At 32.4% G+C, this 16,202-nt stretch overlaps 1 protein-coding gene across 5 annotated transcripts in view; it reads right to left on the bottom strand.

The window, feature by feature from the left end:
- The window catches only part of CCSER1 (coiled-coil serine rich protein 1), a 1,396,684-nt gene that overhangs the window by 562,592 nt on the left and 817,890 nt on the right, over window positions 1-16,202 (bottom strand). The window contains exon 10 of one of the 5 annotated variants that reach the window (XM_057502447.1): window positions 1,408-5,003. The exons of the other annotated variants lie outside the window; for them this stretch is intronic. Coding sequence (XP_057358430.1) covers window positions 4,944-5,003 — 60 coding nt within the window. The 3' untranslated portion in view covers window positions 1,408-4,943. Of the gene's footprint in view, window positions 1-1,407; window positions 5,004-16,202 lie in introns of those variants that run through there. 5 annotated transcript variants of the gene reach the window in all.

The raw sequence follows: 16,202 nt of genomic DNA, 5'->3' as shown, positions 1-16,202 counted from the left end.
GAAGCAAAGTGAAAAATCCAGGACACTGAGTTCACCATTCCATTCGAATACAGCTTCATCTTATAGTAAATGGTGGAAAGGTAACAGGTGGGGATGAGGAGTTAAAGCAACTGACTTTTCTCCAAGGGAGGAAAAGAAGGGAGGCAACATCATCTACTCTTCCTGTCAACATGAAAACTAGATCTCCAGGGAAATAAAATTTATTTGTTAGAAGGAGGTCCTTATCTATGGAAACTTTAATAGCTTATGCATTAAGCCTTACATTCTGACAACAAAGCAAAGGGAAAAGATAATATATGTGTTTATGCTTATATATATAAGTTTTGGCTCATACTTCCAAAGCTGAAATGGATAAGGTAATTTTCAAGAGACTAGTCATTAATTTTCAGGATCCTATTCTACAAATTCATGTGACTACAACCAAATAGCAATCAGATGATAGAGGTCTCCAACAACATAAATCGTAGGGTAAAGTGGTATAAAAACTGCAATAGTAATATAAATTAAACCCTACATCTACAATAGCACAGTAATTTCTTAAAACATACACAAACCATGATGTAAAGAAAATTAAAACCTGTGTAGCATATTTATTGCCTAATGAAGTTACTTGTCCTTTCAAGTTCACTCTGCTATTCATACTGAAAAGATGTACACATAAATCTCTTTCCAGGTCAGAAATCTTGTCAGCTTCATGAAGAAGAAACTTCTATGAAGAGTCTGAGAAGGAAGGCATGACACTTACTCACTTCCCCTGATCCTTATATTCAAAATTTATTAGTGCAGAAGCCTTCCAGATTGTTCATCAAAGTTAAGTTACTACAGACACAAGGGAACACTTCCTTCATCCCTTGAATCTTATACTGAAAAAACTTTGAAACTTAAAATAAATCTTGGAGCGAAGTATGGCAAGAATCATCTCACCTTTGATGCAATAGTTGTTTCTCTGCATCAGAATCCACTTGCCCTCATTTGTTATTGCTCTTCCCCAGAGTTAGAAGACACTTTCCCTAGGAAGGCTCATGTTGACTACAAATTTCCTCCTCCTCCAAGTTCCTTTTGTTAAAAGATAACTTTAAAATGAAAGTTTCTTCACTTCATGTGTGTGTGTGTGTGTGTGTGTGTGTTGTGAAGTAAGTAAAGGAAATCTCACTTAAAATGGAGTTGGGAAACCTTGAAGGGGAAGGAAGGAAATTTTTATCTTGACAAGGGAAGAATTTCACCTCCTGCTTTCAAGAAGGAAGTTCTCTTCACAGCAATGCTAACCAGCCACTCTTGGCAGCCAGTGAGAAACCTCCACAACTGCAAATCTTCCACAACTGCAAACTCTTGTTCTTCAATGAACTTTTGTTCAAAACAATCTTCCTCAACTTCCTCCTAAAACCCAATAAAAGCTGAGCTTCACTCTGTCTCTTCGGACTTGCCAGTGCTTGCCAGTTTGTTTGGCCCAGTTTGCAATTCCTCTGCTGTTCCCAAATACACTCATTTTGCTAGTAAAATAATTGGTTATTTTACTTCTAAGCTTGACATTAAAAACTGACCATGCTTATAAATTAAGGATACAGTGAATGACTTTCAGCTATTAGGAACAGTCCTCAGAAAATATTTCTTTATTTGAGCCTCCTGTTCATCAATCTCTTGCATTAACATCAACATACAGCAAAGAGGAAAACAGAAAAGTGGAAAAAAGCTTTTACAAGATAGAGGTAAAAGAATACCCAATAGATATGTTCAGAATATTTGGTTAGGGATAAAAAAATTAAAGAGATGCCTATGTCTCTTTTCCCCATTTTATAGCCTATCCTATTCTTCTCCATCATAGTTGGCTGTAAAAACTTACTATGCAACTTTAGATATTCAAAAGACATCACTTGGAAAGCATAGGATATTCTAACAGTTCTGAATGCTTACAAATATCAAGAATAACAGTTCTTTTCAAATGAGAATATATCAATCTATCACTGACATGTGGACTTGTTTCAAGCACATATCAAGTGAAATTGACATACATTTGAAAATCTTTAAGTATTATAGATTTTTTCTTAAGGTGCCAGCATATCATAACGGTGATTACAATTACCAAAAAAAGGTAAGACAGATTCTTTAGAATACTACACAAAAAAAATTAAAATAGAAAACTATAAAGTTAGACATACCTGTAAGGACAAATACACACAAAATACATCATGAAAAGCAGACCTTTGTTAAATTTGGACATTCCTGCCTCTAGCAGCAAGTTAAATGTGAAAAAAGTACATTTTGTTTTTGAAATAAACAAATATTTAAAGCATTATCAAATTTAGGTAATTATAAAAAATGACACAATTTTGAAAGAAAGTTTTTATGTGTATCATGAAATCATATATGTATAATAATATATATTTATTTTAAAGCCTTTAAAAAGAGTAATTTAAAACACAACTATGTCATAAATATAACCAAGAATAATAAATTGCCTGTATTTAAAAATATAAGAATATTTAACATGCATATATTTCAGGGCATGACAAATTTTCAGAATGATTTAATATGTGTTAATAACTGCTAAAATATCTAGCAAAAGTATCCACAATTTTTCTTCCAAGTACTTCTCTATATTTGAATACATAATTCTATTAAAAAATTATTTCCCTAGCTCATATATTACACATCTTAGACAAGCATTCACATAGTAAATCTTATCATTACATTTATCCCTAGTCTATAAGGCAGATTTTAATGATATTCAATTTTTAATAATATACAATGCACATATAACACACAATTATATATATTTGCATATACAAGCCATGTATAATCATGCAATCCACCAGCATTCTGAAATTAGAGAGGCAAATAAAATACTGACTTTTGATTTAGAACACCTGAGCATAATCTGACTTTGATGCTTATTAGGAAAGTTACATGAGCCTGAGAAAGTCACTCAATATCTTCAAATTTCACTTTCTTTATTAGGAAAATGAATATAATTAGGCTTGTCTATCTCTTTTTTTGAGTTAGTGACTGTCAGATTATTTCAGACAAACATGTAGGTGCAGAAGTAAAGCACAGTGTTTCCTTTCATCAATAAACACTGATTTTGCACTATTTGTAACTGTCAGATATATTCTGATACTGTCTGTCTCTCCCTAATGGAACAATTATCAGCCTTCATTTTGTTACACCTTGGAATACTGTACACTAATTACAATGGTTCTTACACATTTTTCTAAAAGCAATAACAACCCCATAAATCTGTATTTTTAATTCAATTTTAATGTAACCAAATATAACATATTAATAGTTAAATGTTCAAATTACACTGTAAACACTAAGAAAGTCTGAATATTTCCCCCCTGAGTAAAATTATTAATTTATAAACAAGTTTACTTATTCATATTCAGCCCAAGTTAAAAAAAAAAGAAAGGAAGGATTAAAAAAAAAGACTTCTCAGGAAGCATCGCTGAAATATCTTCCCTGTGTTAAAGAGCAATCATGAAATTGTACCACGAAATTGTACCATTTGAGGGAGGTCACGTTTTTTGTCTACATTGACAGGTTCTGCTACATTGCTTTTGAGGAAGAAAGCACTTTTGTTGACTTAATTTAGTTGCTAATACAAGTTTTATTTTGTTGTTTTTACTTTGCAACATAGCCAATATATTTTTAATTGAATTCTTTCTTCTTTAAAATGATATTGACCATTCAAGTTGATAAAAATCTTTACCAGGGGAATGCTTTATTGTAAGGGATGGACTTCTTATATTATGTACATTTAAAGTTTCCAAATACAAATAAGATAATAAAAAGAAAGAGATAAGAATAGGGTAACAGAATAAACTGGAAAACTGTTAGAGAAACAATGTTTGTGTATCTTAGATCATAAAAGGATGCTTTAAGGGGCAAAGTCAACAGGACATATACAATGTTTTCATATAAACAAACATAGTTTTAATGCCAAGGTTTAAACCCAACATTTGTTCATATATTATATAATGACTCAAATGATTTTTAAAAATATCACACATTTCTGATTGATACTACCACTAACCTTGATGATCTAATTGCCTGTTTACTAAATATGGAAAACTCCGTAAAAGCTGCTTCCCTATCCTTAACTCTATGGTTCTTCTTGTGTCTTGCTCCCTACCCACAACAGTGAACCACCCTCTGGGCTCTGTCACTTATCCTTACAATAAACTACAACATCTGCAATCAACTACAACATTCCAGAGTGCTCTGTCACCACCATTGGTGATTAAAGTGAGCTACTACAGAAAGGCAATATACAGGAAAACATGGACATCAGGCAGCAATGCCAAGTCCAGAAGACAGGTTTTTGTTTACAAAACATTCAAGAAACTTTCCTCACTATGAGGTCAATATCCAATAAAGTTTCTTTACTCATTTAGAGATAAAATAGGTTTGACCTTCTGTAGCTGGAATGAGACTTTATTACTTCATTTGAAGACATAACTGCTTTCATCTTTTGATCTTAATGCAGGAGATAAGTATAGATAATTTAGTTCTTCAGTAGGAACTGTCCCTCTAGGATGGGACAAACTAGAAGCATTGTTTTCAAACATAAATAATGTGCACAGAATATGTAGTGAAATGAAAACTATAACCAGAGAGACAGATGAAATGGATGAGAAAGTTGAACAAAAAAGTACATGCTGCCAAGTGGAATATTACATTTTAGAATACAGAGATACTTTAAAAATAATAGCTTCTATTTTCGTTTTTAAAATACAATCAGAAAAAGTTAGGAATATGTCAGATGAATCTTCACCAAGATTTATGAATTGTGTAAAAATGTAAAAAGTGAAATATTTGGAAAGGAAACATTTCTATATTACATATTCTAATACCTAACATATGAAATGATATGAAGTTGATTTTATTCAATATTTAACACATCACAGATTTGTGATACATTTCTTATGGTCAAATAATGCTTCAACCTAGGTTGAAATATGTACTGTTTTAAATAAACCTTCAGTGCATGTAGGATTCCACAGGGCCTTGAAAAGAAGAAAACAAAAATAAATAAATGAACATTAAATTAATAAGATGAAATGAAAATTTATCATGAAGACATAAAATGTTTAAACATTTAAAAAATGAAACCACACAGACTGACATAAACTTGTTCTATTTGTGAGTTTCCAAATCAAAGTTCCTACTAAAATTAATTAAAATATTTATATTAGTAATGTTTAAAGCCTTCCAACTTCCAACTATGTACACTTTACCAACAAACATCAGTTGAAAAAGGACAGTCAGTCAGCAAAATTTTATTACTTTCTTGGTTTTGTAAGTAGAGTCAAAAAAAAAGTTTTACTTAACTCTATGAATTCCTCTAAAAAACTTCAAGCAAATTAAGTAATTAGGTAATAGGTAAGTCTCATGTGGCTCTGATATTTTTGTAAACCATAGTCACCAGCCAAGGTCCTAAATGCAAATCCCCAACAGAATTTTGTTAATATGCAGCAATTATCTTTAAATATCTAAACTTCATTGCAGTTTTAAGTATAGGAAACTAAAACATTTCAAAATCTTTCAGCTTTAAAGAAAGCAACTCAATTGTGTAGATAATATGTATAAAAAGAAGCATAGGATCTAAGAGGTGTAGAATATGGCATCTTCTCCCAAGGGATGTGAAATTTAGTTGAGGAGATCAAAATGAATGTAGAAAAGATGAGCCATACTACAAGATGATAGGTTATACATCAATGTACAGAAAATGTGTGTGTGTGTGTGTGTGTGTAGTGTGAATATATAGAAATGAAAGCTATGTATAGTATTCAGAACTATAAGATAATAGGTTATACAGGATTTGTAACTGCTGAAGTAGTTCTGTGGAAAGAAAGATTACTCCCAGTTTCAAACCAAGGACAGGAGATTAGACTTTAGCCCAAAAAGAGAGAGAGATAATTGGTGATGGGTATTCCAGATAAAATGGTTAAAAACAAAGCAAAGAGAACAAATGGAAACACTAAACAACAGAGACAAGAAATAACCATTTGTGTTGGAGCAGTTTAAGTGGAACAAAAGGTTTATGTTTGGGAATAGCAGGAGCTAAAACTGCATATATAAGGAAAGGCATAGTTTGTTTTTTAAGCAGCTACAGATGCTGGTTTGAGAAATGTGAATTTTGTCCTTTAAGTCTTAGTGAGAAAAACTGACTTAGAGTAGAAATACAACATATTGTAAGCTGTGTTCATTTCTTATCAGATTTGTCTGCAGTGTTATGTAGATTTGAATGTGTAAAGCCTATAGCAGAAACACAAGACGAAAACCAACTCGAGGAGGTTCTGGAGCAGTAAGCAGCATGGGGAGGTGACTGCTCTTCATAACCTGATTTCTGCTTCAAGATGCTTTTTCCAGTTTTGTGAACAGTCAACCTGTCATATAAGTTACAGCTGAAAGGCACAGTCCTCGAAAAGGTCTTTCCTGATGAATCTCTTTTAGGCATAAACCCTTCTCTTCAGCTGATCTCTTAATCTCACCTTTCTGCTAATTGATATCATGGCTCTTATCACTGCATGAAGTTCTCTTGTTTATTTCTATCATTTCTTGATAGGTTGAATATGTTCACAGACACAAATGTCACTAAAATATATACTACTAACATTTATTTTACCATAAAAGCTTATAATATTCTGGTACAAAATGTCCCAATACTTCCCTGTCATTTTTAGCTAGTAAAATACAAAAAGGACGGCAAGGAAATATTAAAGCTCAACTAATGAGAATAAATGGTTCCCCATGACTACTCTGTAGGGACAATAATAATTTGAGAAAAATGATTATTTTTCTACGATTAGCTACTCAAGGTATATTGCAAAGTAAGAAAATCAGTTACAAAATAATCATCTTGGGCTTTAAAATATAATACATTCTATATATTGCCAAATTAGAAAAGAAAACCTCTAATACTTAATAATTACTTTTAATAGTTCTATTTTTAGAAGAAAATCCCATTTTATTTTGTATGGAAGTACTTGAAATTAAGAACATTGCACAAACAATTTCATATTTATTGGAGTGCTGTTGCAGACTTCGCTTTTTTAAGTAATATATTTTCATACAAAATTACAAATTTATTACTAAAAAGGTACATATGTTCATTGCAAAACATGAGAAAAATAGATTAGAAATATGGAAATGAAAAGCCATTTTCCTGCCAACCAGAAATGATCACATCAATTTACATGTGTCCACTTTCACATTTTTTTTTAACTAAAATGAGACCATACACTACATTCTGTTTGTTTTGTTTTTTTTTAAGTTACTGTCCTTGCTTTCTTTTTAACAGGTAGTAAGTTATAACTTTCCATGTAGGTATGTTTCATCTTATCTAATAGCTATCCTTATTCAAATTTCCTAAATGTCCTTCAAATATTTGTTGCTACTGAACTGTTCCTGCCCAAGATTTTTTCCTGGAGCATGCACCACGTCTGAATGTAATGGCATTTAAATCTTACTTCTAACTTTTTAAAATTAGAAATCCTTTCTATTTACTGGGGAAACTTCTAAGCTTACAGAAAAGTAGAAAAACTAATACCATTAATGCCTGCATAGCAATCATCCAAATTCAGTAATTGAATTGCCATGTATTATATATATATATATATATATATATATATATATATATATATATATATATATATATATATATATATATACATTTGTCATATTTCTTAGTCTCTTTAATCAAGATAATCCCCTAATTTTTAATGGCACTTTCTTTTTTAAGAGTAGCAGTCTGCTGTCTCAGAAATATTGCACGTTTGCAATTTGTTTCATAATCGGCTCATGGTATTGTTTTGTTTTACATATCCATCCATCTCTCATGTTTCCCTGAAAGTTCTAAAAGCTCAAATTATTTTAGGTTAGATTATTCTGATTATTGCTTTAGACTATTTCAGTGGGCAGAGCTAGGAAATATTCTTTGGTAAATTGTGAGTTCATGTTGAATAATATTTCATTGTATAACTGTACTATATCTTCTTTATCCATTCACCTACTGATGGATACTTAGATTGCTTCCGTATCTTGGCTATTGTGAATAATGTGGCAATAAACATAGTGGTGCATATATCTTTTGAATCATGGATTTTTGTGTCCTTTGGGTAAATTCCTAGACATGGAATTACTGTATATTGGAAACTAACAGATTGTAAATCAATGACACTTCAATTTAAAAAAAAACTGAGTTCATGTTGATAATTGTTTTTTGATTATTACATTATAGGACTTTTTTCCCTCCAACTTTCATTTTCATAGGTATATTTCTTCTTATCCTAAAATAGATTGGGTACTAGTAGTATTTAATTAATTGAATCTTACCCTATACTAAGTAGCTCCTAAGCTATTATAAACTAATACAATTTTATTTAAGTTTTAGATTTTTCACAGTTCTCTTTGTCCTTAGACTATAGCCAACTAAGGATGTACAACCAGAGAATGGGTTCCAAATCATTTTATTTAAAAACATTTTTCTCTATGGTTATGATACCAATTTGATATACAGTTTATGTCAAGCAGATTCTAACATATTTCAGTTTTCTTTTTTTTTTAATGTAAGCTAAATTAAAATATGTACTCAAGAAAGTTTCACTTTGTCATCTCTTCCACCTTATTCTATACTTCTCTCTTGCTTCCCCCTCTTTTAGGTAATATTTTTATTATTCTTTTTTCTGTTATGTCCTACATTGTTCTGTTATATAATACAAAAATATCACAAAAATGCAATACTACTTAACTGCTTCATACCTCGATTGTTTCACTCTTAATATAGAGTAGAGATTACATCAGAACATAGCTATTTCCTCTTTTTTTGTGGGGGGAGGTGGGCTTTATAGCCCTCTATTTTGCTAATGAGCCATTATTAAACTGTCCCAAACTGCACCCTACTGTGGGACATTAGTGCTATTTTTGATCTTTAGTTATTACAAATGATGCCCATAAAGGAAAACCTAATGGGGCTTCTATGTGACATACATGAATATGGCATACAATATATGTTAAGGGTAAATTTCTAGAGACACATTCCTGAGTGGAAAATAAAAATCATATACAATTTTCTTAGTTTTTTTATTAATATTTTCTTTGGTAAGGCCTTCTGCCATATGATAATGCAGTTTCATAAAAAGTTTTGTACACAATTTTAGAAAGAAATGTAAAAAACGTTTAAAATGTTCCCATCATTGAATGATAATCATTCAAATTATGACAAATTTGCATCCAAGTAAAATTGTATCCATTATATTTGAAATACCAAAAATATGTATAAGTACATGTTTATGTATATGTAACATATAGATTATTTTTTTTTTACATATTAAAAAAATTTACATGGAGAAAAAAGCTTTTTAAAAAGTAGAAAATACATACACTCCTATACCAAGTAATTTTTGTGTGTTTTACAATTTATATTATTATTCATTTTATATTTCTTAAGTCCCAATAGTGAGTCATTACTGATTTTCACTCAGAAAAATTAAACCTTTCAGACTCAGGGTTTGTAGCAACTTTCCCATGAATTAAAAAAAAACAAAAAAAAAACAAAAAAAAAATCTAAGGATTTTTGGGACAATATTTGAAAAAATGCTGTATTTCCAATTTTTTCTTAGGCTTAAAAATGAACAATTCATCTGATTCTGTAAGATCTTCCTATGCTGACAGATAGTAACCCCACTAGTGGTAGTGATGATTTAATAAAATGGGTAACTTTTGAATCACAGTGTTGTATACTTGAAATCAATATAAGATTGTATATCAATGATAGACACCTCATTAAGAAAAAAAGAACAATTCATCAACTTTCAGGTTATACTTTCCCAAATGCAAGAAAATACTTAATCTGTTTAGATATTTTTTTCTGGAAATAACTACATTAGGCTACACTTTAAACAGTTTTTCCTCAAACTGGAAGATTAAGGCCAAATCAATAAATCCACTTTAAACACAAAACTCATAAAATGACAAATATGAAGCAATTATGATATGTTAAGAATTATGACTTTTAAGTATTCTGAATTGCAAATTATACTCTTTTTGGTATAAATATTCTCTATGGTAATTCAGCTTTATAAATTAAAAATTTTAATTATCATCTTAACAATGTGGTATCACATAGAGTATATAATTTCTGGTATTCATGCTTCATGGAGCCTGAGGTTAATGTTACATGTGGTTGTCTTTTAGGAAACTTTCTGTACTGTAATATTCTGAAAATCCTATTCCTTTGCCTGTTTGGTATGATGCCAAACATTGAGGGAGCTTTTTCTTTTTTTTTTTAGTTCTCAACAATTGTTTATAAGTCATAAAAATATTCCATATCATTACTTTGAAACACTCATAAACTAATAATTTAATGTATATTTTCTCCTTAAAATCATTACCAATTCTTTATTGGCAGAAGATATAAGCTAGTGAAGGGAAATGGAATTTGCTATCCATAAATATGCCTCTTTAACATGAGGATTATCTTGAGATAGTTATTTTTTTTTAGAAATTACTGAAACAGGAGAAGCTCAGAAAAGCCAGTAAAAGTTTACTAAACTCTTTGTTTTATCCTGTTAGTCTGTCTTTTATTATGGGGGGTAGGGGGGTCGGTCTCAGCAAAAACCTGGAAGGGTAAAGGGAACATTATTTTCACTCCCCTACAGTTTGGTGACCCATGATGGGACCTGCTGAAGCGCCAGACTTGCTGTAGAGCCTGTACATGGGATCCTGGGAAATGGGCAGAAACTGGCAAAGGGTAAGAATTCTTACCAAAGCCATCTCTCCTGGATTGCTCTCTGTAGTACAGTCCCTTCCTTTCTAAATCAAGATTAGCAGGAGACAATATTTGTGTGAACTAGTTCCTTGGGCATAGCAACATTGGTTAATAATTTTATTATAAGTACTTTTGGTTTGTATTGATCCTCTTTCCTCCCGAAAATAGCCATTGCTTTCTTTGTCTCTACCTTTTGCATCATTTATCATAAGGAAGAGAGCTTTAATCTAGATAAGATTTTTTTGTCCGATTTTCAAATAGCTTCTTTTTCTTCTGATGAGGAACATCTCTCTAAGTTTGCATTTCAAAGAGGGGCTCTTAGATCCTAGAGAAGATGGGGTACAAGATTTATATCTCAAAGGCACAGAGAAAGGATGCCAAGGCTTCTCCAAAATGGAGTTTTGGGACATATTTGCCTATCAACAGAGATCTGTGTTTTTAAGAACTTAGTTTTGTGACCAGTGAGAATATCTGTCTTGTCTTCATAAGCTGGAAGATGCATCTAGTGATATTAATCTGGCAGACAGCCCAGAATGTGGTGGCTCTGGGAAGCAGTGTTCTATTTGTCTGACCATGCCAGCACTCAGTGGGATGGGAGGGGGTTATCATTAGGAATCCCAGTCAATTAGGGACCTGTGTTGTCTCAATCACCATTGTGTCATTAGCACTGGAATAGTCTTCTTCCAGTAGTGCCTGCCCAGTTTCACATGTTAGTGGATCTGTGAATGGAGGTGTCACATGTTCTCATGGGAAACCAGACACACAATATTCACTCCATCACTTTTACTACTTGTGGCAATGAAGATCTTTGTATTTTAATGCTAACTTCAGGAGGGAATTTTCTGGATCTTGTGAGGACCACATCTTTTGTACCCTCTTTTGGAATGCCCCTGACTACCACAGTCAAACCACAAAAGTCCTTACTGGTTGGGGTTGCTTTTGATATAAATATAAGATCCTACTTAACAATAGCCAGAAGATGGATCCTTTGATTTGGAAATACTTCTATATTTGAAAAAGTTTTTACAGAGCTCTCTTTCTAACCAATGTTTTGTTGGTACCTATAGAAATTAAAGAGTATGTAAAGCAGTATAATGGCTTGTGTTATAGACTTCTTTGACAAGATGAAATTACAAAGCCCGATTTACTGCCACTTTCAGAATATACCAAATTGAAAGAGCCTTTAGATTAGTAGACATTCATAACCCTTGACTGATGCCAAGGGGTGTTCTTCCCATCCAGGACTATACTGTAGTTATCAGGCAAACCAGACAGCCCCCAAGGGAAAACTCCCCTCACAGAAAAGAAAAACAGATAGCCAGAATTTTTCCAAGGCCCTTTTACAAATGATCCCTTTTAGGAAATGGATCAGCTGGAGGCTGATGTTCAGGGGTTGATAGAACCAATAACAGAGGCCTTTCCCAACTTAACGTAAATTAGTCTAAGTAGAATTGCAAGCTCAGAAAAAAAGGAGAGAATCTGAAGCCTTTTGTTGAATGCTATATACAGATTTTACAAAGGCATACTGCATTAAGCCCCAAGGCTCCAGACACAGAAATATTTAAATTTTCTTCTTAGTTGGAAATCTCCCTGATATAAAGCAAACTGAAAATAATGTAGTTGGATATATGGGTAGGGCCTTTGATATCATTCAGGCTATAACCCAATTATCTGAAGAGTTAGAAACTGTGTTCATCTTGTAAATCTTTGTAAAAGAAGAGGTGTAGCTCTAGAAGCAATTCAAAGTTCATCTCTTCTTTTTACCAACCTTCCCAACTCTTCTCCCCCAATTCATCTCAAAATGTTTGCAAAAGAGCAGGATATTGGAAATGATGTGTGCAGGGACTGCTCTGCACTTAAGAATAATAAGGAAAATTTAAATAGTACTTACACTCAACCTGTGATAATAGGCGAATATACCCCAAAATTCCATTTTGGAGAAAACTTGGGATAATTTTTCTGTGCCTTTGAGATGCAATTTTCAAACCTGTCTGCTCTAAGACCTAAAAACACCTCTTTGAAATTCAAACTTTAGGGAAATGTTCCTCATCAGAGCAATATGGAGCTAATTAGAAATTGGGCAAATGAAAAGATTCAAGTGTCTTCTCCAACTTCTTCCTGAACCCATCTCCTCGAGCAAGGGAAATAAAAGCAAAAATGAACACATGGTACTACATCAAACTAAAAAGCTTCTGTATGGCAAAGGACACCATCAACAGAACAAAAAGGCATCCTACAGTATGGGAGAATATATTTGTAAATGACATGTCTGACAAGGGGTTAACATCCAAAATATATAAAGAACTTAACACACCTCAACACCCAAAAAGCAAATAACCCAATTAAAAAATGGGCGGAGGATATGAACAGACAATTCTCCAAAGAAGAAATTCAGGTGGCCAACAGGCACATGAAAAGATGCTCCACATTGCTAATTATTAGGGAAATGCAGATTAAAACCACAATGAGATATCACCTCATAACAGTTAGGATGGCCAACATCAAAAAGACTAGGAACAACAAATTCTAGTGAGGATGAGGAGAAAAGGGAACCCTCCTACACTGCTGGTGGGAATCTAAGCTGGTTCAACCATTCTGGAAAGCAGCATGGAGTTTCCTCAAAAAAACTAAAAATAGAAATGCCATTTGACCTGGGAATTCCACTCCTTGGAATTTACCCACAGAATACAAGTTCTCAGATTCAAAAAGACATATGCACCCCTATGTTTATTGCAGCACTATTTACAATAGCCAAGATATGGAAGCAACCTAAGTGTCCATCAGAAGATGAATGGATAAAGATGTGGTACACATACACAATGGAATACTATTCAGCCATAAGAAAAAAACAAATCCTATCATTTGCAACAGAATGGATGGAGCTGGAGGACATTATGCTCAGTGAAATAAACCAGGTGGAGAAAGATAAGTGCCAAATGATTTCCCTCATTTGTGGAGTATAACAACAAAACAAAACTGAAAGAACAAAGTACCAGCAGACTCAGACTCCAAGAAGGAACCAAAGGTTCCCAAAGGAGAGGGGTCAGGGAGGGTGGGTGGAGAGGGAGGGAAAAGGGAATGGAGGGGCACTATGTTTAGTATACATGTTGTGGGGGATCACGGGGAAAACAGTGTAGCACAGAGAAGGCAAATGGTGAATCCGTGGCATCTTACTACACTGATGGACGGTGACTGCAGTGGGGTATGGGGGGGAACTTGATAATATGGGTGAATGTAGTAACCACACTGTTTTTCCATGTGAAACCTTCATAAGAGTATATATCAATAATATCTTAATAATTTTTAAAAGCTAGTTGAAGTTGGTGGGTTTCATTAAAATAGACATGTCTTTAGCATTATCAATATTAAATATAATGCAGACATACAATTTTTATTCTACCTTAATTTACCAAAGTTCATGTTATCTGTGTTACAAAATTTTGTCAACAGAAAAAGAAAAATAACAGTATGATGTCTGATTTTGTGCAATCTCTCAAAAATTTTTTTGTGGGTAATCTAAACAGAATTGTCAGGAGCAAGTAATTTAGATATAAGTGGGATAAGAGCTGTTAATTCAACACCTTAGCAATAATTGTGTGTTATGATATGGCTATTTAAATATTTCCCAAACCTTTTTGGTATCTTACACCCTTAGCATTTTGATGAGTTGATTTAAATGATGGAAATTGATTGAATACATAGGTCATTTCCAAATGAAACAGTAAATATTAATTACTGAATGTACATTTATCTACTATTGCCTTCTTAACAGAGGAACTACTTATATTTGGGTATGTTGGTAAACATATCTCATGCCACATTGAAAGACTGAAATATTAAGGAGGGCACATACCCCTAGAAATTACGTAATGTATTAATAAATTTGCCAATCTAAAGAAAGCTTGTATAACATACAGTTCACAATTAATTCATTCTTAGTTTTCACTGCAAGTTTTGTAAGACTTAAGAATTCTAATTAATATAATTAAAACTACTAGATATAGTAAGGGAAACAACTGGGTATACAAGGAAGATTTTTATTTATTTTTGCTAAGTAAAGGTATGAGTTATGAAGATGACTTTTTTAAAAAGAAATGAACAGAATTTTATCTTAAAGTTGGTTATTTCACAATAGCAAAGGGGAGAATAAAGGACAAACTAAATCAATATGGAAATTTGGGAACAGAGAATGAGAGAGAGAGACAATTTTACCTTGTGTAATCAAGCTAGGTAAATCTGAATTGTAAGTTTTGTTTTTTTTTTTCTTTTTTAAATGGGCTTTAATATCAGTAGTGTGTCTATGTAAAACTAAAGGTTAATTTTTGTTCATCTGCTAAAAGGACAGTTTTCTTAGACTATAGGCCTGCTCTTGATGAGACTGAAATGAAAGGTTTTTCTTTACCTTTAAGTAATCTGACTAGAAAGCAAAACAATTTGTTTTATCAAAATAATTCCCTATATTTCATGTGTCTTTATCAGGTCTTTGATTTCTTAAGACTGAATATCCTCAATATTAAAGAGTTAAGCTTTGCTCACAACTGTGTAATCTTCTGTATTTGACTTTAAAAATATTTTGTCACTTGATCAAATAGATTAATTATTGTTTCATAATGATCTGCAATCCTATTTAGTCAAGTGCCCAAACTTTGATATTTTTGACAGACTTTCCAAAATCAAATTCTAAATAAAGTCTTTTTGACTTGGAACTAACTTTTAACATTTTCTCGAAGCACCCTGAAACATCACAAAAGAATTGTTATCCTTGTAAAAGAGAAATTGATCTAATTAGATTTATTTGCTGTTAAATTAAATGGGAAGCCTTGTCAAATAAGTGATGGTAAACCTTCTTAGATTACTAATACATGTTATTAACATTAGAGTTCCAGAAATTGTATAGAATTCTGAGGTCTAGTATGTCCTGGTATAAAGTTATCATTTATATTTCTAGTTATTATGTTAAAATGTGTATCATGGAAAAAAACAGGTGTCCTTATCATTTATATTGTAATGAATTCTCATCTTCAACTATGGTTGTTTTTAAGTGTTTCTGTCCTTATAGACAGTTATTGTTTTATTCTGATGCTTTTGCAAAAGTGCTTAACCCTTAAGGACTGTGACAAGTACTCTAGAATACAGGTTTCTGAAAACTTTTTAAGATCATAAAATTGAACTGAATAATGGGTAAGAATTTCCTGAACTAATGGAATAAACTGGATTCAAACAGAATAAGAATAACATGGTACTGAATGAATTGATGAAGATGATTATAATTCCTATGACTTCTTGTTTTCAACTGTGGGTAAAACTGCATTATTTCCAGAATCTCTCGCCTGGCCTTAGTGCATCTCCCTATCAATATGTGTTTCCAAGGGGTGGAGAGAAGTAGTTCATATCCATATCAATAGGTAATTACATGGGGGGAGAGAGGGCATCT

This window comes from Manis pentadactyla, chromosome 5 (assembly GCF_030020395.1).
Source record: "Manis pentadactyla isolate mManPen7 chromosome 5, mManPen7.hap1, whole genome shotgun sequence".
NCBI classification, from domain to species: domain Eukaryota; kingdom Metazoa; phylum Chordata; class Mammalia; order Pholidota; family Manidae; genus Manis; species Manis pentadactyla.
Note: the sequence above shows the minus strand (reverse complement) of the source record. Positions and strands in the feature narration are given on the sequence as shown.